This window comes from Callorhinus ursinus, unplaced genomic scaffold (assembly GCF_003265705.2).
Source record: "Callorhinus ursinus isolate GAN/ISIS: 27379988/994484 unplaced genomic scaffold, GSC_fseal_2.0 scaffold12, whole genome shotgun sequence".
NCBI classification, from domain to species: domain Eukaryota; kingdom Metazoa; phylum Chordata; class Mammalia; order Carnivora; family Otariidae; genus Callorhinus; species Callorhinus ursinus.
The window spans coordinates 22,592,641-22,617,924 of record NW_027397074.1 but is presented as its reverse complement, the minus strand read 5'-3'; the positions used below and the strand labels follow the sequence as shown (position 1 = coordinate 22,617,924).

The window sequence follows — 25,284 nt, the reverse complement described above, 5'->3', positions numbered from 1 at the left end:
TCCTGTTCTGTGGCTTCAAGATTATTGGGAAAATAATAGGTTCTAGTTTCTTCCTCTGCAGAATAGGAAGGCACACTAGAAGACAAGAGACTGACCACCTCCTCCCCTGCCCCCACAACTGAGTTTCAGGTACTGGTATTTTATAAAATCTCTCTGCACAGTTCTAATATATGCCAGGGTTTTAAAACATGGCACCCAGAGGATGTTCAAAAAGAGATGGAAGGTGCTGATTTAGTGTCTTCGCCATGAGTAAGACCTGAATGCACACTCGGTGTCATTGATGTACGTGTGTTCATATTGTTTGTCACAATAGGGGAGGAATTTGTCAATAGCAAGAAAACAAATCATGTACCTTTTGTCAAAATTCACTTTTCCCACACAGTGAGGTTGTTCAAAAAAGCAACTTATTGGAGATGTAAAAGACCATAATTAGCATATTCGGGAGCAAGTAATCCAATTGAGGAAAACCAAGAGGAATGTGCTTAAGTTGGAGCCCAGAATGTAGTGGAAACTTTTAACACAATTAATTTGATACTTTCTAGAACAGGAGTAGAAAAAGCTCAGTCCATCGGGGATGACTTTGGGAAATGGTGAAATGAACACCTAACCACAAAATTGTGCTCTTAGAGCTCTAGGCTTTGCCCATCACAGGAGCCCTGTGGTTTCTAACAGCTAACGGCGAATCACACCAACCTGTAGAATAGCATTGATTGCATTAAGAAGTAAAACCTAAATGAAGCGCAGATGGAGTATTATGAGAAATGTTAGCAATTTCTACTACAGAAAAAATAGTAGCTTCTGCAGTGAATATAAAGATTGTCTGTGAGTAGAATGTAAACTCAAGATCTTTGGAAAATAAATTGTGCACGAATGGATTCTAGGGAAGCCCACTAGCATTAACAATCATATATGCTAAAAATCACTCACACACACACAATATGCACATAATAAATGGAAATAGTAAAGTCAGATGTGTGCTACCTTAACAGGTTTAAATATTTTGGTCCTTTCCCTATCTTTTTCTTGTTGCCCTCATTCCTTTCCAGGATATCATGTGCTCTGAAATCCTCTCCCAAGCTCTACTTTTAAGGAACCAGACACAGACACTCAACATCATTCCCGTTTGCCCAAGAGAGAAGCCAGATACTCACCTTCTCAACCTCTATGGTAGGTTGGATAACTGTTGCCCATCTACTCTGGTTCTCGTCTTGGTGTATTACCCTCAGCAGGCTGATGATACACCTCTGAACTTGAGTTTTCTTTCTCAAAGAAATTTTAAGAGCTGGTATGTGTTTCACTGTGTCTCTTTTCTCTTTGCCCCCAAACTGGTAGTATTCTAGATACAGTCTGCTCTGCCAGACTGGATCCTGAATTGGTGATGATAGGAAACAGGGCTGCCACCAAACTGCAATGGGCATATACATGAGTGATAAACCATTGTGGTAAGCCTCCGTGACAGCACGCTGTGACAGTTCATCCTTTTTCATTTGCTGTGTGTGGTATTTCATTGTATAAATATACCACCATTTATTTATGCATTCCACCAATGATAGACATTTATGTTGTATACAGGTTTCTTAAATATTATGAACCAAACTGCAATCAACTTTCTTGTTCATTTAAGGCACATATGTACTTTAATGTAAACATTTCTGTTGGGTGTATGTGCAGAACTAAAATCACCGCGTAATGCGGAGCACAATATGTGCAGCTTTAGTAGAGTCCGACAAGCAGTTTTCCAAAGTAGCTGTACCAACTTACCCTCCCACTAACAGTGTTAGAGCTCTAGTTGCTCCACTTCCTTGCTAACGCTTACTGGTGACAGTTTTCCTTTTTATAAAAAAAAAATTTAACTATTCCAATAGGTGTGTAGGCATATCTCATTGTGATGTTTATTTGCAATCCTCAGGTGAATAATGAAATTAAATACATTTTCTTGGGCTTATTGTACAGGGAATGTTCAAATTTTTAGCCATTTAAAAAATCTGGTTGACATTATTTTTCTTATCAATTTGTAGTTATGGGTTTTTTGTGGATACCTATATTGAAAATATATTCTTCCACTTTCTGGTGAGTCTTTTCACTTTCTCAATCATGTCTTTGATGTACAGAAAATTTGCAATTTTAATGAAACCTTTAATGAAAACTTAGATATCAATATTTTCTTTTATGGATTTTGTTTGTGTATCCCATTTAAGAAGCATCCTGTTTAAGTAGGTTACAAAATATGCTTCATTGTTATCTTATAAAAGATTTACTGTCTAATTTTCCACATTTAAATTTCTCATCTATTTGGCATATATTTTAGGGTATGCTGTGAGTAGAATTCATTTGTAGCTACAAATGAATCTTGATTTCTACTCACAGCATACCCTAAAATATATGCCAAATGTATATGCCACATGTATATCCAATTGATACAACATTATTTATTGAAAAGAAAATCCTTTGTGCACAGCATTGCTGTGGCACTTTGTCATAAATAAGGTGACCATCCACGTGGGAGTTTATATCTGGACTCTTTATTCTGCTTCACTAGATTGTCAATCATTGTGCTAACAACACACTGTTTTAATCATAATAGACTCACAGTAAGTCTTAATTTTAGGTGGTAAAATCCTCCAAAGTTGTTCTTCCTCAAAATCTCTATAGCTCTTCTTTATTCGTTGCACTTCCATTTAAATTTAGAATCAGCTTGTCAATTATAACAAAACTTCACTACGATTTTGATTGGGATTGCATTGAATGTATGCATTGAATGGGGATCATGAACATCATTAGAATTTGTCTTCTAATAACGAATACTGTATGTTCCAGATTTTCTTTTCCAATCTTGGATTGATTTACTTATTTATGTATTTATTTATTTCCTCTAGTTTAATGTTGCATATAGGTGATAATAGCGAGCATCCTTGTCTCTTTCTTAATCACCAGGGAAAGCTTTCAATTTCTCAACAAATATGATGTTTGCTATAGCTTTTACCCTTTGGTTCCTGTTCTTTGTCTGATTAGAACATTTTCATTCCATTTTTTTTTTTTTTAAAGATTTTATTTATTTATTTATTTATTTATTTATTTATTTATTTGGGAGAGAGAATGAGAGAGAGAGAGAGAGAGAGAGAGCATGAGAGGGGGGAAGGTCAGAGGGAGAAGCAGACTCCCCGCTGAGCAGGGAGCCCGATGTGGGACTCGATCCCAGGACTCCGGGATCATGACCTGAGCCGAAGGCAGTCGCTGAACCAACTGAGCCACCCAGGCGCCCATTTTCATTCCATCTTTAATTTATTAGGAGCCTTTAATATTTTTTTCTGCATTTATTGAGATAAACATATCTTCTTTTTTTATTCTATCAAGTATATGATGCATTTAAAGCTCTATGCCAAACTTGTATACTGGGTATATACTTCACTTTCTCACAATATATTATCTGTTTATATAGTGTGGATTCAATTGGTTAATCCTTTGTTTATGATATTAATGTTCATATTCATGATAAATATTGGCTGTAATTTTAATTTTTCTTTCTTGTAATAAATCATCAGGTTTTAGTATCAAGGTTATGTTGGCTTGATAAGAGTTGAGAAAGAGATTTTTTATTCTCTGGAAGAGTTTATGTAAAAACTAGTATTTTTTCTTCCTTAAATGTTTGCAAGATTCATTCATGAAGCTATTCAGGGCTGAAGTCTTTAAATTATGGATTCAATTTCTTTAATAAATATAAAAATATTGAGATTTTCTGTTTCTTCTTGTGTATTTTGGTAAGTTTAAGAATTCATTCTTTTCATCTAAATTTGTAAATATAGTGGAATAAAACAGTTTGAAATATGCTTTTAATTTTTAAAATATCTTTAGGATTTGTGGTAATATTCTGTTGTTCATTCCCCTACTTAGAATTTTTAATCTCTCTCCCTGTGGGTCTTACTAGATGTTTATAAATTTTATTAGTATTTTCAGTAATCAACTTTTGAATGATTGGTTTTCTCTAATTTTTTAAACAATTTTATTTATTTATTTAACAGAGAGAGAGAGTGCACAAGCAGGGGGAGCAGTAGAGGGAGAGGGAGAAGCCCAATGCCGGGCTTGATCCCAGGACCCTCGGATCATGACCTGAGCCGATGGCAGATGCTTAACCATCTGAGCCACCCAGGTGCCCCTCTATTTAATTTTTTATTGTAAAATTCACATAACATAAAATTCACCATTTTAACCATTTTAAAGTATACAGTCCAGTGGCATTTAATACATTCACAATATTGTGCAACTATCACCACTATCAACTGCTAGAGTATTTTCATCCCCCCAGAAGGAAACCCATGCCCATTAAGCTGCTCCTCCCCAATACCATTTTCCCCCAGCCCCTGGTAACTACTAATCTGCTTAGTCTGTGCATTTCCCTCTTCTGGCTATTTCATATAAATAGAATCACACAGTAGGTAGCCTTTTGTGTTGGGTTTCTTTCATTTGGCATAATATTTTCAAGGTGCATCCATATTGTAGCATGTATCAGGACTTCATTATTTTTTTATGATTGAATAATATTCTATACAATAGATAAGCCTTTCTTAAAGTCGGTTTTTTTTTTAATCTCATTGATTGCTGGTCTTATCTCTATTATTTCCATCTTTCTGCTTTCTTCAGGTTTTTCCGTGTTTGAGACGCATGCTCAGAAAACTGCAGTAAAGTGGTATAGTTCTGTTGATTTTGCCTTATACACTTTGAGATTCTGTGTTTAGGTGCACATGAATTTAGGATCACCAAAGCTAGACATACATATTTGGGGCTCCTACAGTTCCTAACTAGATAACTCGGCGTACGATGCGGATAATAATGTTGGTCATATCCTATTAACCAGGATGTTGTGAGATTATGTGGGTGAGAGCACTTTTTTCAAGTGTTCATTTTCCCACTTGAATAGAACTTTATTGTTGGCGCTGCAGTTGCTTTATATCTACGTAGAGGTTTTGCAGGTACTTTCTCAAATACTTCCTCCAACACACCCACAGGAATTCTCTTCATTTTACAGATGTGATTTCTGCTACTAAAGAATTTCAGAAAGCGACTGTGAATCTAGTAGTCAAAGTCCAGCGCTTTTGTTTTTGTGTTTTCACCTATATTTACAGAAGGTGCCTCAGGGCAGAATGGTGTTATTGGAGTTCTAAGGACATCAGAATTTCACACTTTCAACCCTTGAGTGCATTGTAGTTACTGCCAACAAGGTTCAGCAGCCTCTAGAAGAATACCAAGTGCATCCACCAAATCAACGCTCTTGCATCTGCACAGAATTAAACTTGGCAAATTTGGCTCTGGTTCTCTGCCAATGCATTGACAGTTTTTACTGACTACGCAGTGAATTTGGGTTTTTGTGGGAAAATAAAAGAATTAGTACATGCGTTTTTTACCCAGTATATTTAGGAAGTAACACTTCAATGCATGCAAATAAATATTTAGTACATGAGAACTAAGGTAAGAAAGGAAGGAATTATGAAAGTGAAGGTGAATTTTTGACTGAGTTTTTTAGTTTTTTTTAATGTTGGGTTGTAAATTGCTAGTTATGAAAAGAAATTCTAATTTAAAAAACCCCCATAACTTTCTCTAAGTTATAAATTTTTATATTTCACAGATCCACATACAGTCTTTTTTATACATTTCAACATCGTCAAAATGGAAAGTTAGTGTATAATTGATGGTTCCTTAGAACTATTATCATTTTACAATTCCTTAAAACTGTCAATTATACACTAATTGTGCCGTAGACTAATGATAGTTTTTTTCTTTCCTAGTGGTACATGAAATAATAAAACAAAGTAATAAAATAATTAAAAGAAAATAATTCTTTAACACTGATGACATTTTAAAGTTAATAAAATATGGTATATTAAAGTATTCCAGAGGCTCCTGTAATACTTTTCAAACATTCAGTCATTTGTTAATTCCATATATATTGGGCCCCTCACCTGTGTTTGGTGCTAAACCGGGCTTTGGGGCTATAACAACAAACAAGACAGTATTATATGGGTTTGTAGTCTAACGAGAAAAACAGAAAAGTAATAAGGTATTAATAATACAGAGCAGTAAGAAAAATAAAGAAGTATGGTGCAAAGGACGTATGAAAAGGGTATTTAAGAATTAGGATCAAGAAAGACTGGCCAAATTCCAAACTTATGCCTGAAGGAGCAAGTAGGATTTGGTTAAATAACAAATGGGGAATAAAAATATTATGGGGGAAAAGTGTTTCAAACAAAAGAGTAGGTACAAAAGCCCAGAGCAACATTTCCATAGACAGTAGAAACTTTCAAAGTAACAGACTGGAGATCATTAATTATTCAAAGAGTTTTCACTTTTCTTTTAGACAAGGATTCTTAATATCTGGCCTTGGTCACCAAGGGCTTCCGGGATGCACTTGTGAAACCACTGAAAGCTAGCATGAGTGTTTTGTACACATATGAACCCAAGGGCAGGGTTTACTGCATTCATCAGAGTCTCAAAGTTAGTTGGGTCCCTTCAAAAAGAGTTAAGAATGAGTGCTCTAAGTTCTCACAGGGTAGAACAAATTAGAAAGGATATTCATATATTGTCTAATTCATTCAATAAATAAATTAGTAAGTTAATAAATTAATTGGGTCAGAGGAGGAGGGCATGGCATCTCTTGTTTACTCCCCAACTCACCCTCCAGTCCCTGCTCCTCCTGCCTCCTTTATGCCCCATTCCACGCCATTTGTTTATTCTTCCATTCCTTCTCCAAAGTTTTGAGCAGCTACTGTGCCAGAAACTGTTCTAGGAGTTGAAGAGAAGGTAGATGACAAATTAGTCACGGTCTGTGACCTCCTCAAGTTTACGTGCTAGTGAGGGAAGGCAGGCTGCCTACAAGTAAACAAAAAAATAAACAAGATGGTTTCATAGGGTGAAGAGTGATGTGAAGGCAGGGATGATGGAGTCCTTAACAGTCTGTATAACACATTCTCAGTCATGATTGACTGGGGCACTGTGTGGGAGAAGACGCCTGGAAACCCTGTCATGGCAGGGTTAACCCTTTAGTTGCTGGATCATGACAAAGTATGTGTGTGTGTGGACGTGGGGAGGGGGGAGAGTTCTAGGGGAAGGGGAACAGTCAGTGTTGTGGAAGACTTCTTGGGGAGTCTGAAGAAGTATTTACCAACCAGAACAGAGATATGTCACTATTCTAACCATCAGTAACTCTGTACTGGTGCCAACAATTTCATATTAGCTGCGGGGTCTTGGTGACTGATGGTGGGCAGAAGACGCGAACGGAAGCTATTAGAGATAGATAGTAACATTGATAATGGCCTCTCGGTGAAGACCTGAGTAACAGAAAAGAAAAACTCAAGGAGCAGTCAGGGAGCAGGTAATGATGTGGAAAGCATTCTCGCCAAAGGGTAACAGGCAAAAATGATGAGGTGCAATAGCCTGACATGTTTACAGAACAATAAGAAGGCTAATGTTGCTGGAACATTATGCTGAAGGAATGATAAGAAATTAGGTCAGATGATAGGTGCAGGTCAGATCTCGTCTGGCCTCTTAGATCATGATAAGAAAGTAAAATGAGAAATGGGGAAATGATATGGTCCGACTTACATTTTTAAGAGCTTACTCTAGCTGCAGTTAGGAGAATGGATTGGGGGTTAGGGAGAGAAGAGTGAAAAGTGTTTTTGGGTTGTTTTGTTTTGTTTTGTTTGAGGCTAGAGACAATGGTAGCCTGGATCAGAGCGATGGCAGTAGAAGTGGAAAGAAGTGGGCTAATTCAATATTTATTTGCAAGTTGTGGTGGTTTTAAAGATATGTCACACATTATTTGATATTCCTTCCCTCAAGAGGTAGAGCTTAATTTTCCTTGCCTTGAATGTGGACTGGAGCTGTTTGCTTCTAGCAAAGAGAATATGCCAGAAGTTAAGAGGTGTCACTTCTGTGGTAAGACTGTGGCTTCCATTTTGGGGGCATGCTGTCTTGCTCTGTTAGTTTGCTCACCCTGTGGGATGTCAGCTACTTTATTATGCTACAGCTCTGTGGAAAGGCTCATGAGGCAAGAGACCAAAGACTGCCAACAACTATGTGGGTCATCTTGGAAGCCTGTCTTACCTCTTCCACCCCACCCCAGATGAGCCTTCAGATGAGCATACAGCTGTATTAGCCAGGGTTCTCCAGAACCAATAGTATAGATGATAGATAGATGATAGATAGATAGATAGATAGATAGATAGATAGATAGATAGATGATAGATAGATAATGATAGATGATAGATAGATAGATAGATAGATAGATAGATAGATAGATAGGAGGAGATTAACTGTGGGAATTGGCCTACATGATTATGAAGTCTGAGGTATGCCACGATATACTATCTGGAAGCTGGAGAGCCGGGAAAGCCAGTGGTATAATTCAGTCTAGTCTAAAGGCCTGAGAAATGAGGGGGCCGCTGACATAAGTTCCAGAGTCTGAAGGTCCAAGAGCCAGAAGCTTTGATATCCAAGGGCAGAAGAAGATGGATGTCCCAGCTCAAATAAAGAGAGAGAGTATTTGTCCTTCCTCCACCTTTTTGTTCTATTCGGGCCCTCAATGTGCCCACGCACATAATGAAGATTGATGAATGATGAATGATGAAATGATGAATTGATGAATGATGAATGATTAATAAGATTGATCTTTTTACTCAGTTTATTGATTCAAATGTTAATCTCTTCCAGAAACACTCTCCCAGACACACCCAGAAATAATTTACCAGCTATCTGGGCATCACTTAGTCCAGTCAGGTTAACACATAAAATTAACCATCACAACACCTCTGGCTGATAGCTCAGCTGCCAATTCATGAAAGACCTTGAGCCAGAGATATCCAGTTATGCCACACCTAGGTCACTGATCCCCAGAAATTATGAGATAATGAATGTGTGCTGTTTTTAACTGCTAGATTTTGACACAATTGGTTGTAAAGCAATAGATAATACAGAAGAAAGGCCTATGGGACTGACTAATATATTTGGTGCAAGGAGGTAGTAGAGAAAAGGATGGGTGAATGAAGATGCCTAGGTTTTGGGTTTGAGCAACTGGAAGGCAGAGGTGCCATTTATTGAAGTGTGGAGAGATTGGAGGACATAACATGTTGGGGTGGGGAATCAAGAGTTCTGCTATGGAAAATTTTAAGGAGACTATTAGACATCCCAGTGAGGGTATAAACCAGGCACCAGTGAGTGAGCACAAAGTGAGGGCTCGGCAGCCAACCAGTCATTAATGTTTAATAAAGGACCACTCTTTGCCAGGCTCCTTTCTATGCTTTGAGGTCATAGTGGGAAATAAGACAAAACCCCCAAACTCAAGGAGCTCCCATTCCATTAGGCAGCAACAGACCACAAATGTATAAGGAAATTAACAAGATGATTTCAAAAACAATGAGTAATGAAAGATATGGGATAATGTCAAAAGGTTGCTGGAGGTGGGGCGTGCTACTTTAGCTAGAAAGATCAAGGAGGATTTATTAGAGCTACAGTAACAAGCTTGGGTGAGGTATGTACATTTTGGAAACACCAGCATACAGATCATATTTAAATCCACTGGAATTGAGGGGGATCACCTCAAGGGAGAATGTAAAAAGAGAAGATATTTTAAAGCGAGTCCTAGGGCTTCTTCATTTAGACATCAGTGACAGGAGGACCCTGCCAAGAAGATGAGGAAGGTAAGGAAAAAATTGGGAGAGGGTGGGAGCACAGAATCCAAAAGAGGTAAGCATTTGAAAAGGCAGTGGTGATCTGTGGTCAATGTGGTTACAAGTTGAATATGGTTGCAGCAGAGAAGTAACCACCAGATTTGATAACATGGATATTCTGGGTAGTTTAAAAAGAGTAAATTCTACAGTTGAGTCAAAGGAACACAAGCTATATTAGAATGGGTTAAGCAGAGAATGGGAGATTGGAGATATTCTCTAAAGTTAGTTGCAGAATCAAACAATCATTTGCTTATGCTCATAAACGATGAGCAAGGAATTGGGGCAGGGCTCAGTAGGTAGATTCTTCTGCTCCACATGGTGTCAACTGGGGTGACTTGATGGTATTTAGTTGGTGGCTGGACTAGTCTGGAGTGTCCAAGAAGGCTTCATTCCAGGTCTGCTGCCTTGGTGTGGATGGCTAGAGGGCTGGCACTTTCCCTCTCCATGTGTTCAGAACCTTTCCTGTGAACACTCCAATGATGTGATGGGATTTATGATGCAGAAGCTCAAGGTTTAAGAGCAAGTGTTCCAAGTGACAGGAGGTGGAAGCTGTTGGTCCCTAAGGCTGTGCCTGCAAACTGGAATAGCGCCACTGAATTTTATGAATTAAGGCATTCACAGAGTCAGCACCCACTTGAGGGCAAGGTCCCATGCCCACTCCACAACAGGAGATGTATCAAAGAATTTGTGGCCATCATTCATCTGTTACAAGAGGTGATAAAAAGGAAGCAGCAACTGTTGGCAAATCTTTCAGAGGTTTTTAAAAGCGAGCGAGCGAGAGAGAGCAGAGAAAGAGGGAAGAGTTAGAATGTGGGGTCAAAGAGCATTTTCCCCGGAAATCTGAATCACACTAAAGCATGTTGGTATCTGATCGCATTATTCCAGAGAAGAGGAGTAGATGGATCTTGCAGGAGAGGGAAGTTGCACCTGAGACCAAAATCCTTGAGAAGGAAAGAAAGAAAGGGAATGGCTGGTCTTCAGTGAAGTAGGGAACTTTCTTCATGGAAACAGGAGAGAAAGGAGACATGGGTGTACAGAGGCACCTCCTTTCCAGCTTTGCTCCAGTATCCCCTTAACAGTGAGGCTTCTCCCGATTCCCGTTCTTTAAATGGCACCTCAGCACTCCTTATCTTTTTTCCCTGTTTTATCCTTTTCCATAGAATATCTGCATACCCATAATGCACACAAGCATCACCCACAGCACTATATAGGCAGTAGTGATGTATTTTACGGATTTGTAGAGCACAGCAGGTACTGACTAAGTGGCCGGTGAGTGCCTGGAATGAATGAATGTTGCAGTGATGTACTTGCTGAGCTGTAAGCTCAGGAGTGTTGCTCGGAGATTGAGATACCTGAAATCCAGATGTTTGAAGGTGACACACAGTGGTAGCCTGGTGAGAATGAAGTTAGATCCTAGGGGTTCTAATCACAGCCCTTTCTCCCTTCCGTGCTTTTTCTGGCTGAGTCACAGTGATCCCATTACTGAACCCCTCTGAGCCACAGGGATTAGGACCTTGTTGGCACAAAGTGAGTGCTCATCAAAGCCTGGCTCTCTTTTCCCACAGCTCTCCATTTCCACCAACCGGCATGCTCTCCACCTCTTGCCAGGTCTGGGCAGCTGTTCCGTATCTCCTCTCTTCAAGGTCTCCAGGGAGCACGCAGCTCCTGGCCTCTGGTGCTGACCCCAAGCTGGTGCCCTCTGTGCTGCGGAGAGGGGAGGGGCGGGGCAAGCCGAGCCCGGGCAGCCCCAACGAGGCTCAGGCTGCAGGCGGGCCAGTCTCCCGCAGTCTGTGTATCAGCCCAGTTCTCCGTTCCTGTCCGAGCCATGGCGAAGCTGATGATGCTCACCCTCTTGGGGCTGGGACTGGCACTCTTCAGGGATCACCAGGCTTCTTATCAGTAAGTTGAGTTGTGGTGAGGGCTGCAGCCCCGGTCCTTGCCACCCCGCCAACCCCAGGAGCTCCCCTGAAAATAGGGTGTAGTTTTAAACCGAAAGTCCCCAGGTAAGTTCTAGATGCACAGGCTGAAAACATGTCCTTGTTCACGGCCTGAGAGATGGAGGAAGGGCACAAATCACACTGGTGTGATGGCCAAGTTGTTGGCATACACAAATTGATTTTTCATGAGGATCCGTGTGCCTTGGCTACAGAATCACCTCTCATTCTCGCTTCAAGATAGAGCACCAGACCTGGGATCTCCCCTGATAATTGGGGTAGTTAGGGAAGGAGCCGCCCCGTCATGGCCATAAATCTTTCCCAGCTTGGGGATTCTCAATTTGAGGCCACACAGAGACACAAAACACATGCGGAGCAGAGCAGGTGGGAGCAAACACACTCTGTGAGGGCCTGCCCCCACCTCTTACTCGCTCCAGTTGGGCAGTGGTGGGGGGTAGTTGTGGGGGGGAGGATAGAACCCTGGCGCAGGCATCTGATGTCCTGGGTTCTTGCTCTGTCCCTTCCATTATGGGATCTTGGGCAAATCATGTTACATCTCTAACATTCTCGGCTTTAGTAAGACTGAACCAATAAGACACACTCATCCTGCCTGGGACATAGTAACTATTGAATAAACGTTAGTGCTCTGCTTCTCTTAAAGTACTTATAAACCCTTAGCTACTGTAAAAGTGGGGGGTGGGTGGGTTAGTTTTTAAGAATGTTTCAGTAGTTTCATGGTAACTTTACAGGGGTTCAAAGTCTAGAGACCATCCTAATTCCTAAGGTTTAGTCACTCTCTTGTTATTTACTTTGAAGTAAAACATTACTAAAAACCAAACTGAACATTTTAGCCTTTTAAAAAACTTTCATGACCCCAAGCTTTCTTTCAGAATAATTTTTTTACAAACTGTTGGGTTTTTTTCTTCTAATTGTTATTTTTGTAATCACAAACTATTAGAGAAAAGTAACAGTGATTTGGGGTTCAAATCATGTAAAAATTACGGTTTGTGGATTTTCATTAAACATAGTACTATTTGATGATAAAGGAGAATCTCTCTATTTTATTATATTTATTTTATTTAATACATATATGTAATACATATAAATATATTTTACATGTATTATATATGTATTTATATATATAATATAAATATATATAAATATAAATATATTTACATATATTATACATATATATGTATATTTCCCCCCAGCATATGTGTGGGTCATGGTATTATCCTGGGATGAAAATAAATGAGATATAAATATCTAACACCCCTTGTGGGCTTTATCCTTTCAATTCTACATCTGTACCTGGGTTTCTTCTGCCCCCACTTTTCCAGAGGCCCCACACAAAGATGTCTTCCGCAGGATTACAGATCTGCCAGGAAGGAGTGAGGGTCTGTCTTTCTGGTTTACCTTCCTTAATTTACTCTAAGAATGGAGACTTGTAGGCATTTTGTATATGTTTTTGTGTAAAAGCATAGCTTTACTGCCCCAACCCTGAAAAGTTTCTCTCTCAACATGTGGTCTGAGCTTATGTGATTCAACTTTAATATTTCCCTAAATTTGTTCCTTAGACCATGAGCCACAAGACTTGCTCCACAAAAACAAAACAAAAAAGAAAAAACAAAAAGCACATTCCTTGGACATATAAATTTGGGAAGTGTTATCTATTGTAGCCTTTTCCTAGAGATTGACAGTGCACTCTGGCATATTGAAAGCTTTGAAAAATCCTTCAGTTACAAAAAAACAGAAACAAAAACAAAACAATTTTGCTTTATGTCATCATTTCACAGACTTACTTGCCCACACCTCCATTCCCCTCTCTTGGTACCATCTATAAACACCCTGTCAGACTCTCTGGGATCCAGTTTGAAAAGGACTGTTCAATAACATTGACTTGCACCAAGACAAATTTCAACATGATAAAATTGGGACCTGTCCTTGGGCAGCAAGGGGACCTTGGCCTTTTTTTCTGAGCCTCTCCTCTGATTCTGATTTTTCTGAAAGGACGAAAGTACGCTATGATGATAGTCCAACGTAACACCAGTCCCTGTGAGTCCCTTTGTTGGCCTTGCCTGCGGTTTCCCATTGTGGATAGCATGTCTGCAGGAGATGCTCTGCCGTGGGGCTGCCTCAGTGGGAAGACCTGGAGTCTCATTTGGAATTCAGAATTTACTGCTTTATTTTCAGCACCTGGATCCAGTGAGGGGGCACAGAACCTTAGTCCTTAAACTTCTACCTGTATGGATAAGATTAACAACACAAGAAACAACAGGTGTTGTCCAGGATGCAGAGAAAGAGGAACCCACTTACACTGTTGGTGGGAATGCAAGCTGGTGGGGCCACTCTGGAAGACAGTGGTTCCTCAAAAAGTTAAAAATAGAACTACCCTAGGACCCAGCAATTGCACTATTACATATTTACCCAGAGGATACAAAATTCTCCTCAAAAAGTTAAAAATAGAACTACCCTAGGACCCAGCAATCGCACTACTACATATTTACCCAAAGGATACAAAAATACAGATTCGAAGGGGTACATGCACCCCTGATGTTTATAGCAGCATTATCAAGAATAGCCAAAACAATGGAGAGAGCCCAAATGTCCATTAACAGATGAATGGATAAAGAAGATGTGGAATATATATACAATGGAATATTACGCAGCCATCAGAAAGAATGAACTCTTGCTGTTTGCAACAATGTGGATAGAGTTAGAATGTATTATGCTAAGTGAAATAAGTCAGCCAGAGAAAGACAAATACCATACGATTTCACTCATATGTGGAATTTAAGAAAAAAACAAAAACAAAAACAGATGAACATATGGGAAGGGATGAGGGGAAGGAGAGAGGGAAACAAACTAAAAGAGACTCTTAAGGATAGAGAACAGCGTGCCTGGGGGGTTCAGATGGTTAAGCGTGTGCCTTTGGCTCAGGTCATGATCCCAGGGTCCTGGGATCAAGTCCCGCCTCGGGCTCCCTGCTCCTTGGGGGCCTGCTTCTCTCTCTCTCTCTCTCTCTCTCTCTCTCTGTCTCGCATGAGTAAATAAATAAAATCTTTAAAAAAAGAAAGGATAGAGAACAAACTGAGGGTTGCTGCAGGGAGGTGGGTGGGGGGTTGGGCTAAACGGGTGATGGGTATTAAGGAGGGCACATGTTGTGATGAGCACTGGGTGTTGTATGTAAGTGATGAGTCATTAAATTCTACTTCAGAAACCAAAATTGTTAACTAAGTAAAATTTAAATTTAAAGAATCTTATTTAAAAATGAAAGAAAAAAAACTTCTACCTTTAATCAGACATTTGAGAAGGCAAGAGGAAAGTGGGCGTGAGATGAACCTCTGGTTTTAGAATGGAAGGGGGATCTAGAAGAACCTGGAGAATAGGAACGATGCAGGGCCGAGAGGATGGTGGTTAGTGAGATGGAGGATGCGAGCAGCCCAGACCGGAGCAGCAGGGCCCCCTGTTTGAAAGGCCCTGAAGCCTCAATCCTCAAAGGGGCTGTGGACCGGATGCATGAGCATCGGCTGGGAGCTCAATCTCAGTGGCACAATCTCGGGCCTCACCCCACACTACAGAATCCAAATCAGCACCATTTAACAAGTTCCCCCAGGGGATTTGTATGCACTTCTTTAAAGGACATTCAAATCCTATTATCACCCATGTTGGAACCAGATCAAGAGATTCTGGAGGATCAGTAAATTACATTTGTTACTATTTAGAGGCAAGGCCCTTGAGTCCCAGAGAAGATCATGAACCTGCCCAAGGAAGAGAAAGGAAGAGATTATGTCCTGAGACCTGCATCAGGAGCAACCCAAACCCCCACAGTGGATACACCCTGTGTTCTTCAGAGATCCAGTAGACAGGAGTGGGGCAGGTTCACATGAGATTATATAAGTCTGGGGCTGGTGGGAACTTGTGAAAGGATTTAAAAGGTGTCTCGAGGGGGTACCCTAATGCTTTCGAGGTGATAACAGCACCGAGGAAGGAACCGAGAGAGCTCCCCTGGATCAGTAGTCTCCCCTGCCCAGCTCTGTAGTCCGCTGTTGTGACCTCGTGGGGTGTGGACGCGCAAACCCAAGGAATGCCTTGGACTGGGCTATGAACAGCGCCCTGGGAGTGTGGAATGTTGCCGCCCTGCGTCTCTATGGCAACTTGCCCATTCCTAAGTTGCTGCTTGTGACGTGTGAGACCACTGTTTCCCTGCATTAGAAGGAGACTGCAAAGCTAATGTGAGCATTTCTGCCACCCCACGCCTGCTCCACGTTCCACACCACGGTGGGAAAAGGGCAGTGGTGGATTCCAGCAGAACTGGGCTGGGTGCCAGTTCTGCAACTTCCAAGTCACTTTACCATGCTGAGCCTGTCTCTTCACCTGAAACTTATGGGATGATAGTACATATCATAGTAGGATAAATATAAAATCTGGCACATGAAAGGTACTCTGTAAATGATAGCTTTATTTTTGGCCATATGCTATCACAAAAATCCACCTACGAATGATCCACCTAATGAGTGATATTTGAATATATATTAGGATAATGCCTCATGTGACCGACCCTAGGCTAAGGATGAATAAATAACTCTCCAGCCTTCCCTATCAATACAACTGACACCACTTTCTCCATCTGATGCACCCGCCTAGTAATTCCACAAAACTACTGGGCAGACATCTACGGACGACCTTCTCTCTGCGGGTGCTGGGTCCTTGCTGGGTTACAAAGATGAATAGGATGCAGTATTCACTCACAGATTTCAGAGTTTACTCTGAGCCACAAGACCAAAACCAGTAACTTACGAAACAATAGGGTCAGAGACGTGATAGACGTAGATGAGGAGGTTCATGCAGATAAAGGAGTTATTAATCCTATCACAGAAGACCAGGAGGAGCTACAAAAAGGCATGAGAAGGAGTAGTCCCCCCCGGGGTTAGGAGGTAGGGGAGAAGGAGGAGGAGGTAGGCAGAGGGAGAAGTGGGAACAAAGGAAAAGGGGTGTGAAATCGATAGATAGAAAAGGGCCCCGTATCATGACACCTTATTTCAAATCCCATCTCTACCATTTGAAATAAGCAACCACAAGCAAACTACGTAGCTTCTCTTTGCCTCAGTTTTCTTACCTACCAATCAGGTAAGATATTAATCGTTGCCTCAAACGTGACGAGGAAATTAACTGGGGAAGTATGCACAAGAGCCCTTCGCATAGGGCTTGGCACACAGTTGGTCCCAATAAGGAATAATGGAGGAATGAGGAGAGTACAGTAGCAGAAAGTAGACTGAGGAGGCTGAATATGGCCCCAAGGAAAGTTCCAGAATGGATTTCTTAATGCATAAGCTAAAAATCCTTGCTTTCTTTTGTGAGAAGCAAGCACATATTTGCGAAGAATAATTCACAGCAGGGATTGTGTGATTTCTGGCCAGACTTCAGAGGCCTGTGAAATCAGGGGCGCACCGCACACATTGAATTTTATCCCTTAGACCTGGAACATCTGAACCTGAGCAAGCCCTTGATCAGCTATTTCCTGATAATTAAGATTAAGATAGAAAAATACGAGCTGGATTATAGTAACACAGGCGGAGTTGTTTTCTGGTGCTTCCTCCGGTTTTGAGCAGCGTTAACTGTGCATGTTGAGCAGACGACCGAATGTGAGCTTTGCCTTCTCACTTGAGCTCCAGTCCCAACTCAGCCACTTCATAGGCCTGCGGATTTGGAAAGCCCCTTAAACTTAGTCATCCATAAAATCGGGGAAGTAAAACCTCAGGAAGGGGTTGGAAGATTAAATGAGGGTATATACCGTACCTGCGCTGTAGTCTCAGTGATTATTCTGTTGAGATATGACTTGTTCTGGGGCCACACATTTGACCTCAAAGCAACTGAGTGCTGATTTCATGCCTCCTTACCTACCCTGGGCTCCCTTTGACTGTGATTATTCTACATTTACCAGGTCAGAGATGGTCTTGCATGCGACAGAAGCCTGAACGAGGATGGGGGCTGATCTGCTCTGCTTTTCCCTGACCTCTGTTATCCCAGCAGGTCTGATGGGCCTTGTGACCAGGCAGTGCGCCTGTTCTTCCCGTGTGGCTTTGGCTCTAAGAACAGTTACTTTGGCTACCCTTGGTATTTTTCACAAGTCTTGGCCCCCTCAGGGATTTCATGTCATCGAATCTCTTCTACGGGACCTGCAACTTCAACATCGTTGGTGCTGTCCTTTGAATCCCTTGGGGCACTTTACGGGTATTCACTGAGGTTTCCCTAGACCAAGGTTTTCCAAAATGGAGGTTCACAAATCAAATTTAGTAGATTATGGCCAGCATTGTGAAATGAATGAAATAGAATTGAATAGAAAAGTTAAGAATGTATTACATGTATTAGGATGAGTATCCTTTTGTGAACCTGTTTTAGGGTGTGTGCGCGCGCGCATGTGTGCGTGTGCGTGCATGCGTGCGGGCGTGTGCGTGTGCGCGCGCGCCATGCAAAATCCTTTTCCTAATGCAGCGTCCTTTTGCCTTTTATTTCTTTATTGTGAACTTTTGTAATTATAATGTCAGATTCCCATTTTTTAAATACCTTGTAGCTTCTCAGGTCATGGGGGCAGAGCCCAACTTTCCCTTGAAGTCTCCTTTGTAAATTCAAGTTCATCATTCAGGGAACCACCCTCTCTCTGTTCACAGGCCAGGACTTCTGCAGCTATTCATTCATCTCTGGAGCTCTAGCAACTGGGCTGGTGGTTCTCCACTCTGGTTGTGCTTCAGGATAAACTGTGGTTTTTCCTGTTAACAATGATTAACAAAGCTAATTGCTAGACCCCACTCCCAGCCTGTTAGGTCAGACCCTCTCCAAAGGTGGGTGGAATTGATGGCCAGCGCCATGGCAGTAGGAACATGTTACATTTTTTCTGGATGAAAGATGGAGCACCCCAAATCCCTATCATTTTATACCATCTTAAGAATTTTATCCAGAGTGTCCCCTAGCCCAACCTCTTCCTCTGTGAGACTAAATTATCAGTAAGGCAAGTGAAGAATTTCTCAGCCTATCTTTAGCCAAATAAGATTTCTGGGTATTCTCGAATAATCATTGCTACTCGCTAAGGACCATATTGTATCATTAGTTCTCAAAAAAAGTGTTGATTGTTTAAATCTCTTGGCCGTGCTGATGTTGTGGGCCAGTTCTTTTAAATGCCTCAACAATAGTTTTGCTCTGCTCAGGCAGCCGGCTGGTACGTCCTTCCCACATCTGGCCTTTTTTCTTTTGTCCTGTGCTCAAATGTTCCCCGGGATGTTTATGCACTCAAATTTAATAAGTTGCTTTTGTGTGTGTGTGTGTGTGTGTGTGTGTGTGTGTGTGTGTGTGTGTGAAATGTCTTTTTATATGCTGGCCGTGGGTATGATTTTCTGAAGTTATAAACCCTTTAAGCACACCTGTGTTTTTCAAGTGACACACCCCAAAGCAGATGCCCAGTCCAGGCTTTGGAGCCAGACTGGCAGATGGGTAGGAGGCCCATCTGTCAGCAGCCCTAAAACATCAATGGAGTAAATTGGAACCATGTTGCTATTTAACCCAAATTTCCACATAGGACTCCTTACACAGCTGATGAAATAGTTCCTATTCCTGCCAAAATGCGCAGAGCTCTGGAGAGGACATGATGTATTTCCTTTGTGGATCTGTCCACCTCGGCTAAATAAACACTGAATGTACCCAGAGGCCCCACAGGTCTTATTCTGACCTTGTTTGGTAGAATCACTCAGACTCCAGGGACCGCTAACCCCGGGGTTGAAACTCAGGCAAAGTCCAGTTGAGGAAAACTGTATTGGCAGCTAACTTTTGCAACTTAATTGCAATTTCTGAATAGTTTTCGGTGCGTTTTATTACTTTTTTTTTCTCCCCCAGAACACGACTTAATGCCTTCCGAGAAGTAACACCAGTCGAACTTCCTAACTGTAATTTAGTGAAAGGAATAGGTAAGTATGTAGAGAGGAGGAAGTATCTCATTGGAACTTGCAGTATTATCTTGCTATTGATTTGATTAATACACCTGTTTAGTTTTGTTAAAAAAATAGAACCATGAACCAGGAGAGAATGATTAAGTCAGTAGTTAATTATAAATACCAGCGTACTTGACTTTTGACTTCACCAACATATGGCCAAGGTATTGATGGTTTTTCATAGTTTGTTTTTGTTTGGTCAGTTTAGCAAAAACAATAAGTGAGAACAGTGTTTGATTTTATGGTAATACAACCTAAGGAGATTCCAGGGGAGGGACAGGGAAGGAGAAAAAGCAGTGAGTAAAGGGACAAATTTTAAAAAGCCCTCACACACCTTGGCAGTTACCGCAAGACTTGCCCTCATGCATCTCTCTTTTAAATGTGGGGTAAGAATATTTTTTCCCAGAAGTTCTCAGCAGATTTCCCCTCAGATCTCATTAGTCAGAGATAGACAACAGGCTGGGGCCCTAGCTGCAAAGGAAGCTGGGAAAGTAATTATGCGGCTCCCATTGGGGAAGGCAGGCCCTGTCAGCAAAGGTAAAACACCAGGGGAGTAGCAGCTTATAGGCAACCAACAGGGAGTGTCACAGGACTCAAGTCCCCGTCTGGTTTCAACCAACCTATTTTGTTATTTGAGGACAACTTGTTTGAGATCCATGCTTTGGATGTTACGTTTTGTTTTGCTAAGTTTAGAATTATTTATTTCAGTTGACTAAGGAAGGAAAGGCTAGACCATATGACTTATTCAGTCAGCATCAATAAGGTTGGCCAGATATCTTACAGTGTAATCTTTCTCTAGAAAATAAATATGATATTGATATTATATGTCACTGGATATTTGAAAAACAAACATCTCCACTAAGAGTATCAATACAAAATCAAAAATCTCATTTGTCTCTAGGTTGATAGAGATTTTAAAAATGTACATGTAAAGTATAATTAGCTTGGTGATGTTTTACTGATGCTTAAAATTAATAGTGGATATGTATTTTGCATATGAAATGTATCCCCATTTTAACTGAAGAATTTGGAATCTGCCTATATTTCCAATATGGTTCTCAAAAGAATTTATTGGATTTGGAATTAAGTATTAATATATGTTGGTAGTTTACACTGTGTCTTTAACAAAACAGCAAGCTGTTTTCAAATAATTGTACCTTTTATAAATTTTGTGAATTTCCATGAACTTTATGTAAGAGATTTCAGACCCTGAGGAAAAAGTTCTAGTCCATTAATTTAAAAAATACATATTAAGTGTAAATTTTAATTACACTTAATTATAGCAGTGTCTTCTAATTTTTATAGACTCCTATTAGTCAATTTGAAGAAGTAAATGAAAGAGTTAATTATTCTGAATCTATCGAATAAGAGCTAAATATGTAGCCCCATTTTCTAGCTAAGAGTGGTAAAGAGAAGGATCCCTAGCTCCCTGCAGCCGTCCACAACACTCTGTCCTGACTATTCTCTCTTCTGGCAGAAACTGGCTCTGAAGACTTGGAGATACTCCCTAATGGACTGGCTTTCATTAGCTCTGTAAGTGGTTTCTTTCTTTACGGTGCTCTACGCCATGTTCTAGACCCAGCAGCTTAAGTCTTTTGTTTAAGCTTGCTATTTTCCAATGCCCACCTTCAAATAAAATAAGCAGTCATATGGTTCAAAAAACAAATAGTATATACATTTTACACCGGTGTTAAAATTATGGCTGTATGCCTTCTAGGCATATGTGTACTCCTGTCTGTACGCTGAACTCAAATATGACCTTATCTTCCATTGTAGCAATTTCTGAGTCCAGTGAGTTCAAGAATGGCTTTCCATCGATGGTCTATCCCTTGAGACACTTAAGTGGTATAGTCAAATATTTACTGAATTGGGTGTATGTTTCTATATATCCCTCCACATGTCATTTAGATTTTACCTTTTTCTTTCACACTTTTCAAAATAAGCCCTTTAATCTAAAATTATTGATAGGCCATTCCACAATTTCCACACTTTGAAGAGTGAAGCCACCACGTTTGTTGAACCTCTTCTGCATACAAACCACTGTGGTGGTGACATAGCTCAAAAACAAAAGAAGTCAACAACCTTTGCTGCCTGTTGTAATTTATTTAGTCCAGTTTTCTCCTATGAAGATGGAAGACTAGTCATCTTCTCCAGCAGCGTCTTGCAAACCTCTTTTCTAAAGCAACAGAATAACATATTCCAAGCAAAATCTTATACGGGACCCCGGCATCTAAAACAAAAAACAGCTGTGTTGTTCTCATTGAAGGCTAAGAAAGAAGTTGTCTCTGGGCTCGCTAGACTTCCCCTAAAACTCTGTCCCTCAGATGCTTCCAAGGAACCTGCCAGGAGACATTTTAAAAACCATAACCAGTGTCCTCTCCATATTCCTTGCTTATATGATTGAAGCCCATTAGCAATTGCCCAGTTGGTCTACTTTTCCATTTTTGATCTTTCTCATGAGTTTGTGGTATGGGACACATATGGCTTTGCTGCTGGTGATGGAAGGGTCCGAGCCAGTGTGTTGTGTGGGGTGGACTGGTGGAACATGTGGCTTCCAGAACCCCCATGGGCCTATCGCACAAGCCAACCAAGAGGCTTCCCATGTGGCCCTGTGATGCGAAGCAGACAGTATGACCCCATGTGCCATCTACCGCCTCGATCAGCTTTTGAAGTATTTGTAATGGGTCTATTTTTTTCTTCTTTATGTTTCATAAGGGATTAAAATATCCTGGAATGAAGAGCTTTGCACCTGATAAGCCTGGCAAAATTCTTCTGATGGACCTGAATGAAGAAGATCCAAAAGTGTTAGAACTGAGGGTCACTGGAAGTAACTTCGATCAGTCTTCATTTAACCCTCATGGGATTAGCACATTCACAGACGAGGGTAACGCTATTTAATGCTTATTAAAAATAAAGCCAAAATTTAAAAAATGTTAAAGAGTGAATATTTCCTCTCATTCAACTACAGTATAATCATGGTTAATGTTACTCTTCTGTTAAACGTATCCCCTATGTTAATGAAATATAATATTATAACCACTCTGATGCTTGAGAATGCTAAAATACTTGAGGTTTGTAAAGCACTTATTTTTTAAAAATACCAGCATTCACATTATCCCTATAATTATGGTAACAATAATATTTAGCTCTGATCATTATGGGTTTTCCATTTCAAACAATTGTTCTGATCTGGGAATTTACAAGGATAGATTTTTCTAACAGAAAGCATCAGCAACCTATAGATCCACTGACAGAAAGTTACCGTGGTCGGTTTTCTCTCAGCCCTGTCACTTTCCGTGCCCTTCTGTCCGCTGGTTCCTCTGTTTTGTCTTCAAACTACTCCTCCACATTTCAAAGCTATCAACATATCGCCCCCATCCCTCATGCCGTCCTTCCATTTCTTCCTTTCTATATGCAGCCGTCTGCTGCGTCTCTACGTGCACAGAAACCCCTGCGGGATTTGACATCAACTGCCTTTGTTTTCCTTTTACATTTTGACCCCCTGTTTTTCCTGCCCTGCACTCCCTACCTCTGGCAACCACCATCTATGAGCTTTGTATTTCACTTTTAGATTTTAATTCTATGTATAAAAGAAATCACTTGCTTTAGTTTCCGCCCCCCCCCAACTTATTTCACTTAGCATAGTGCCCTTAAGGTCCATCCATATTGTCACAAATGGCAGGATTTTTGTTCTTTTACTTATGGCTGAATAATATTCCTCTGTGTGTGTGTGTGTGTGTGTGTGTGTGTGTGTGTGTGTGTGTGTGTTTATTCATCCATCGATGGACACTTAGGTTGTTTCCATGTCTTGACTCCTGTAAGTAATGCTGCAATGAACATAGGGAAGCATATAGTTTTCAAGTTAGGGTTTTCATTTTCTTTAGATCAATACCCAGAATGGGATTCCTGGGTTGTATGGTAGTTCTATTTTTAATTTTTCTTTTCTTTTCTTTTTTTAAAGATTTTATTTATTTATTTGACAGAGAGAGAATGAGAGATAGAGAGCATGAGAGGGAAGAGGGTCAGAGGGAGAAGCAGACTCCTCGCTGAGCAGGGAGCCCGATGTGGGACTCGATCCCGGGACTCCAGGATCATGACCCGAGCTGAAGGCAGTCGCTTAACCAACTGAGCCACCCAGGCGCCCTATTTTTAATTTTTCGAGAAAACTCCACAGTGTTTTCCACAGTGGCTGCACCAGTTTGCATTCCCAACAACAGTGCATGAGGGCTCCTTTTTCTCCACATCCTTGCCAACACTTGTTATTTCTGGTCTTTTTGGTAATAGCCATTCTAATGGGTGTGAGATGGTATCTCACTATGGTTTTGATTTGCATTTCCCTGATTAATGATGTTGAGAATCTTTTCTTGTACTTGTTGGTTGTCTATGTGTTCTTTGGAAAAATATCTTTTTCAGATCTTCTGCTTATTTTTATTTTTTTAAAGATTTATTTATTTATTTGAGAGAGAGATTGAATGTGAGTGGGGTAAGGGGCAGAGGGAGAGAGAAAATCCTTCAAGCAGACTCTCGCTGAGCACAGAGCTAGACACAGGGCTCGATTCCAGGACCCCGAGATCATGACCTGAGCCAAAATCAGGAGTCGGACACTTAACAGAGTGAGCCACCCAGGCCCACCTCTTCTGCCCATTTTAAAATCAGATTATTTGCTTTTGCTATTGAGTTAAATGAATTCTCAAAATGGATTAAAGACTTGAATAGAAGACCTGAAACCATAAAACTCCTAGAAGAAAACATAGGCAGTAAGTTCTTTGACATAGATCTTGGAGATGATTCTTTTTAAATCTGACACCAAAGGCAAAAGCAACAAAAGCAAAAACAAACAAGTAGAACTACATCAAAGTAAAAAGCTTCTGTACAGCAAAGGAAATCATAAACAAAATGAAAAGCCAACCTACTGAATGGAAAGGAATATTTGCAACATCGTGTATCTGATAAGGAGCTAATATCCAAAATATATAAAGAATTCATTTAACGCAACAGCTCCCTCCCTCCCTCCCTTCTTTCTGGCCTTTTTTCCTTTCTTCCTTCCTCCACCTCGTTTATGCTGTTGACCACTTTCTCCCTCAAGTAAATTTCTCCTCCCCAATATTCCAATATACTTATTTAGCTTAGTTCTGATCCTACTGCAGGTTTTCCCCCCTGTTCATTGTTTTGTCACTCATTTGAAATTCTCTGCACACTCCCCAAAAGACTGATTTTTTGCCTCCTCTTTATTTGCTCTAGTTCAAAAAGTTCAACCAAGTCACAACCGTTAACTGTGCCTGCTTTCTGGGAGAATTCCCTTAATGGGGTATTCTTTATTTTTAATCAGCTCTTCAGTTCCATTCCTTCAAGCTTACCAGAGTATTCTATTTGATTCCTCTCCTATAGCTGCTTTAAACTCAACATGTTGAAAACTGATTTTCCATCCTTTTATCTTTCCACCCCGTATGACATCTTTTATATGTACATATATAGTCCCCTTTCAGTGACCTCTCCACCCATTTATCAACATTGTATTTTATTTTTAAAACATCAAGTGCAAAGAAATATACTGTTGGGTATGTGTACACTTTTAAGAATAAAAGGGAGTCATATTACCCAAACCCTTCTATAAAGTGCCTTTGCATTTAATATTACATTATGGACTCCTTT

The 25,284-nt window shown here is 40.5% G+C and overlaps 1 protein-coding gene across 1 annotated transcript in view; it reads left to right on the top strand.

Moving 5' to 3' along the window:
* Positions 1-11,439: 11,439 nt before the first annotated feature.
* PON1 (paraoxonase 1) overlaps positions 11,440-25,284 on the top strand; it is a 32,844-nt gene continuing 18,999 nt past the window's right edge. Inside the window, exons 1-4 of the mRNA XM_025873269.2 lie at positions 11,440-11,615; positions 19,538-19,608; positions 21,110-21,165; positions 22,348-22,516. Coding sequence (XP_025729054.1) covers positions 11,542-11,615; positions 19,538-19,608; positions 21,110-21,165; positions 22,348-22,516 — 370 coding nt within the window. The 5' untranslated portion in view covers positions 11,440-11,541. The remainder of the gene's footprint in view (positions 11,616-19,537; positions 19,609-21,109; positions 21,166-22,347; positions 22,517-25,284) is intronic.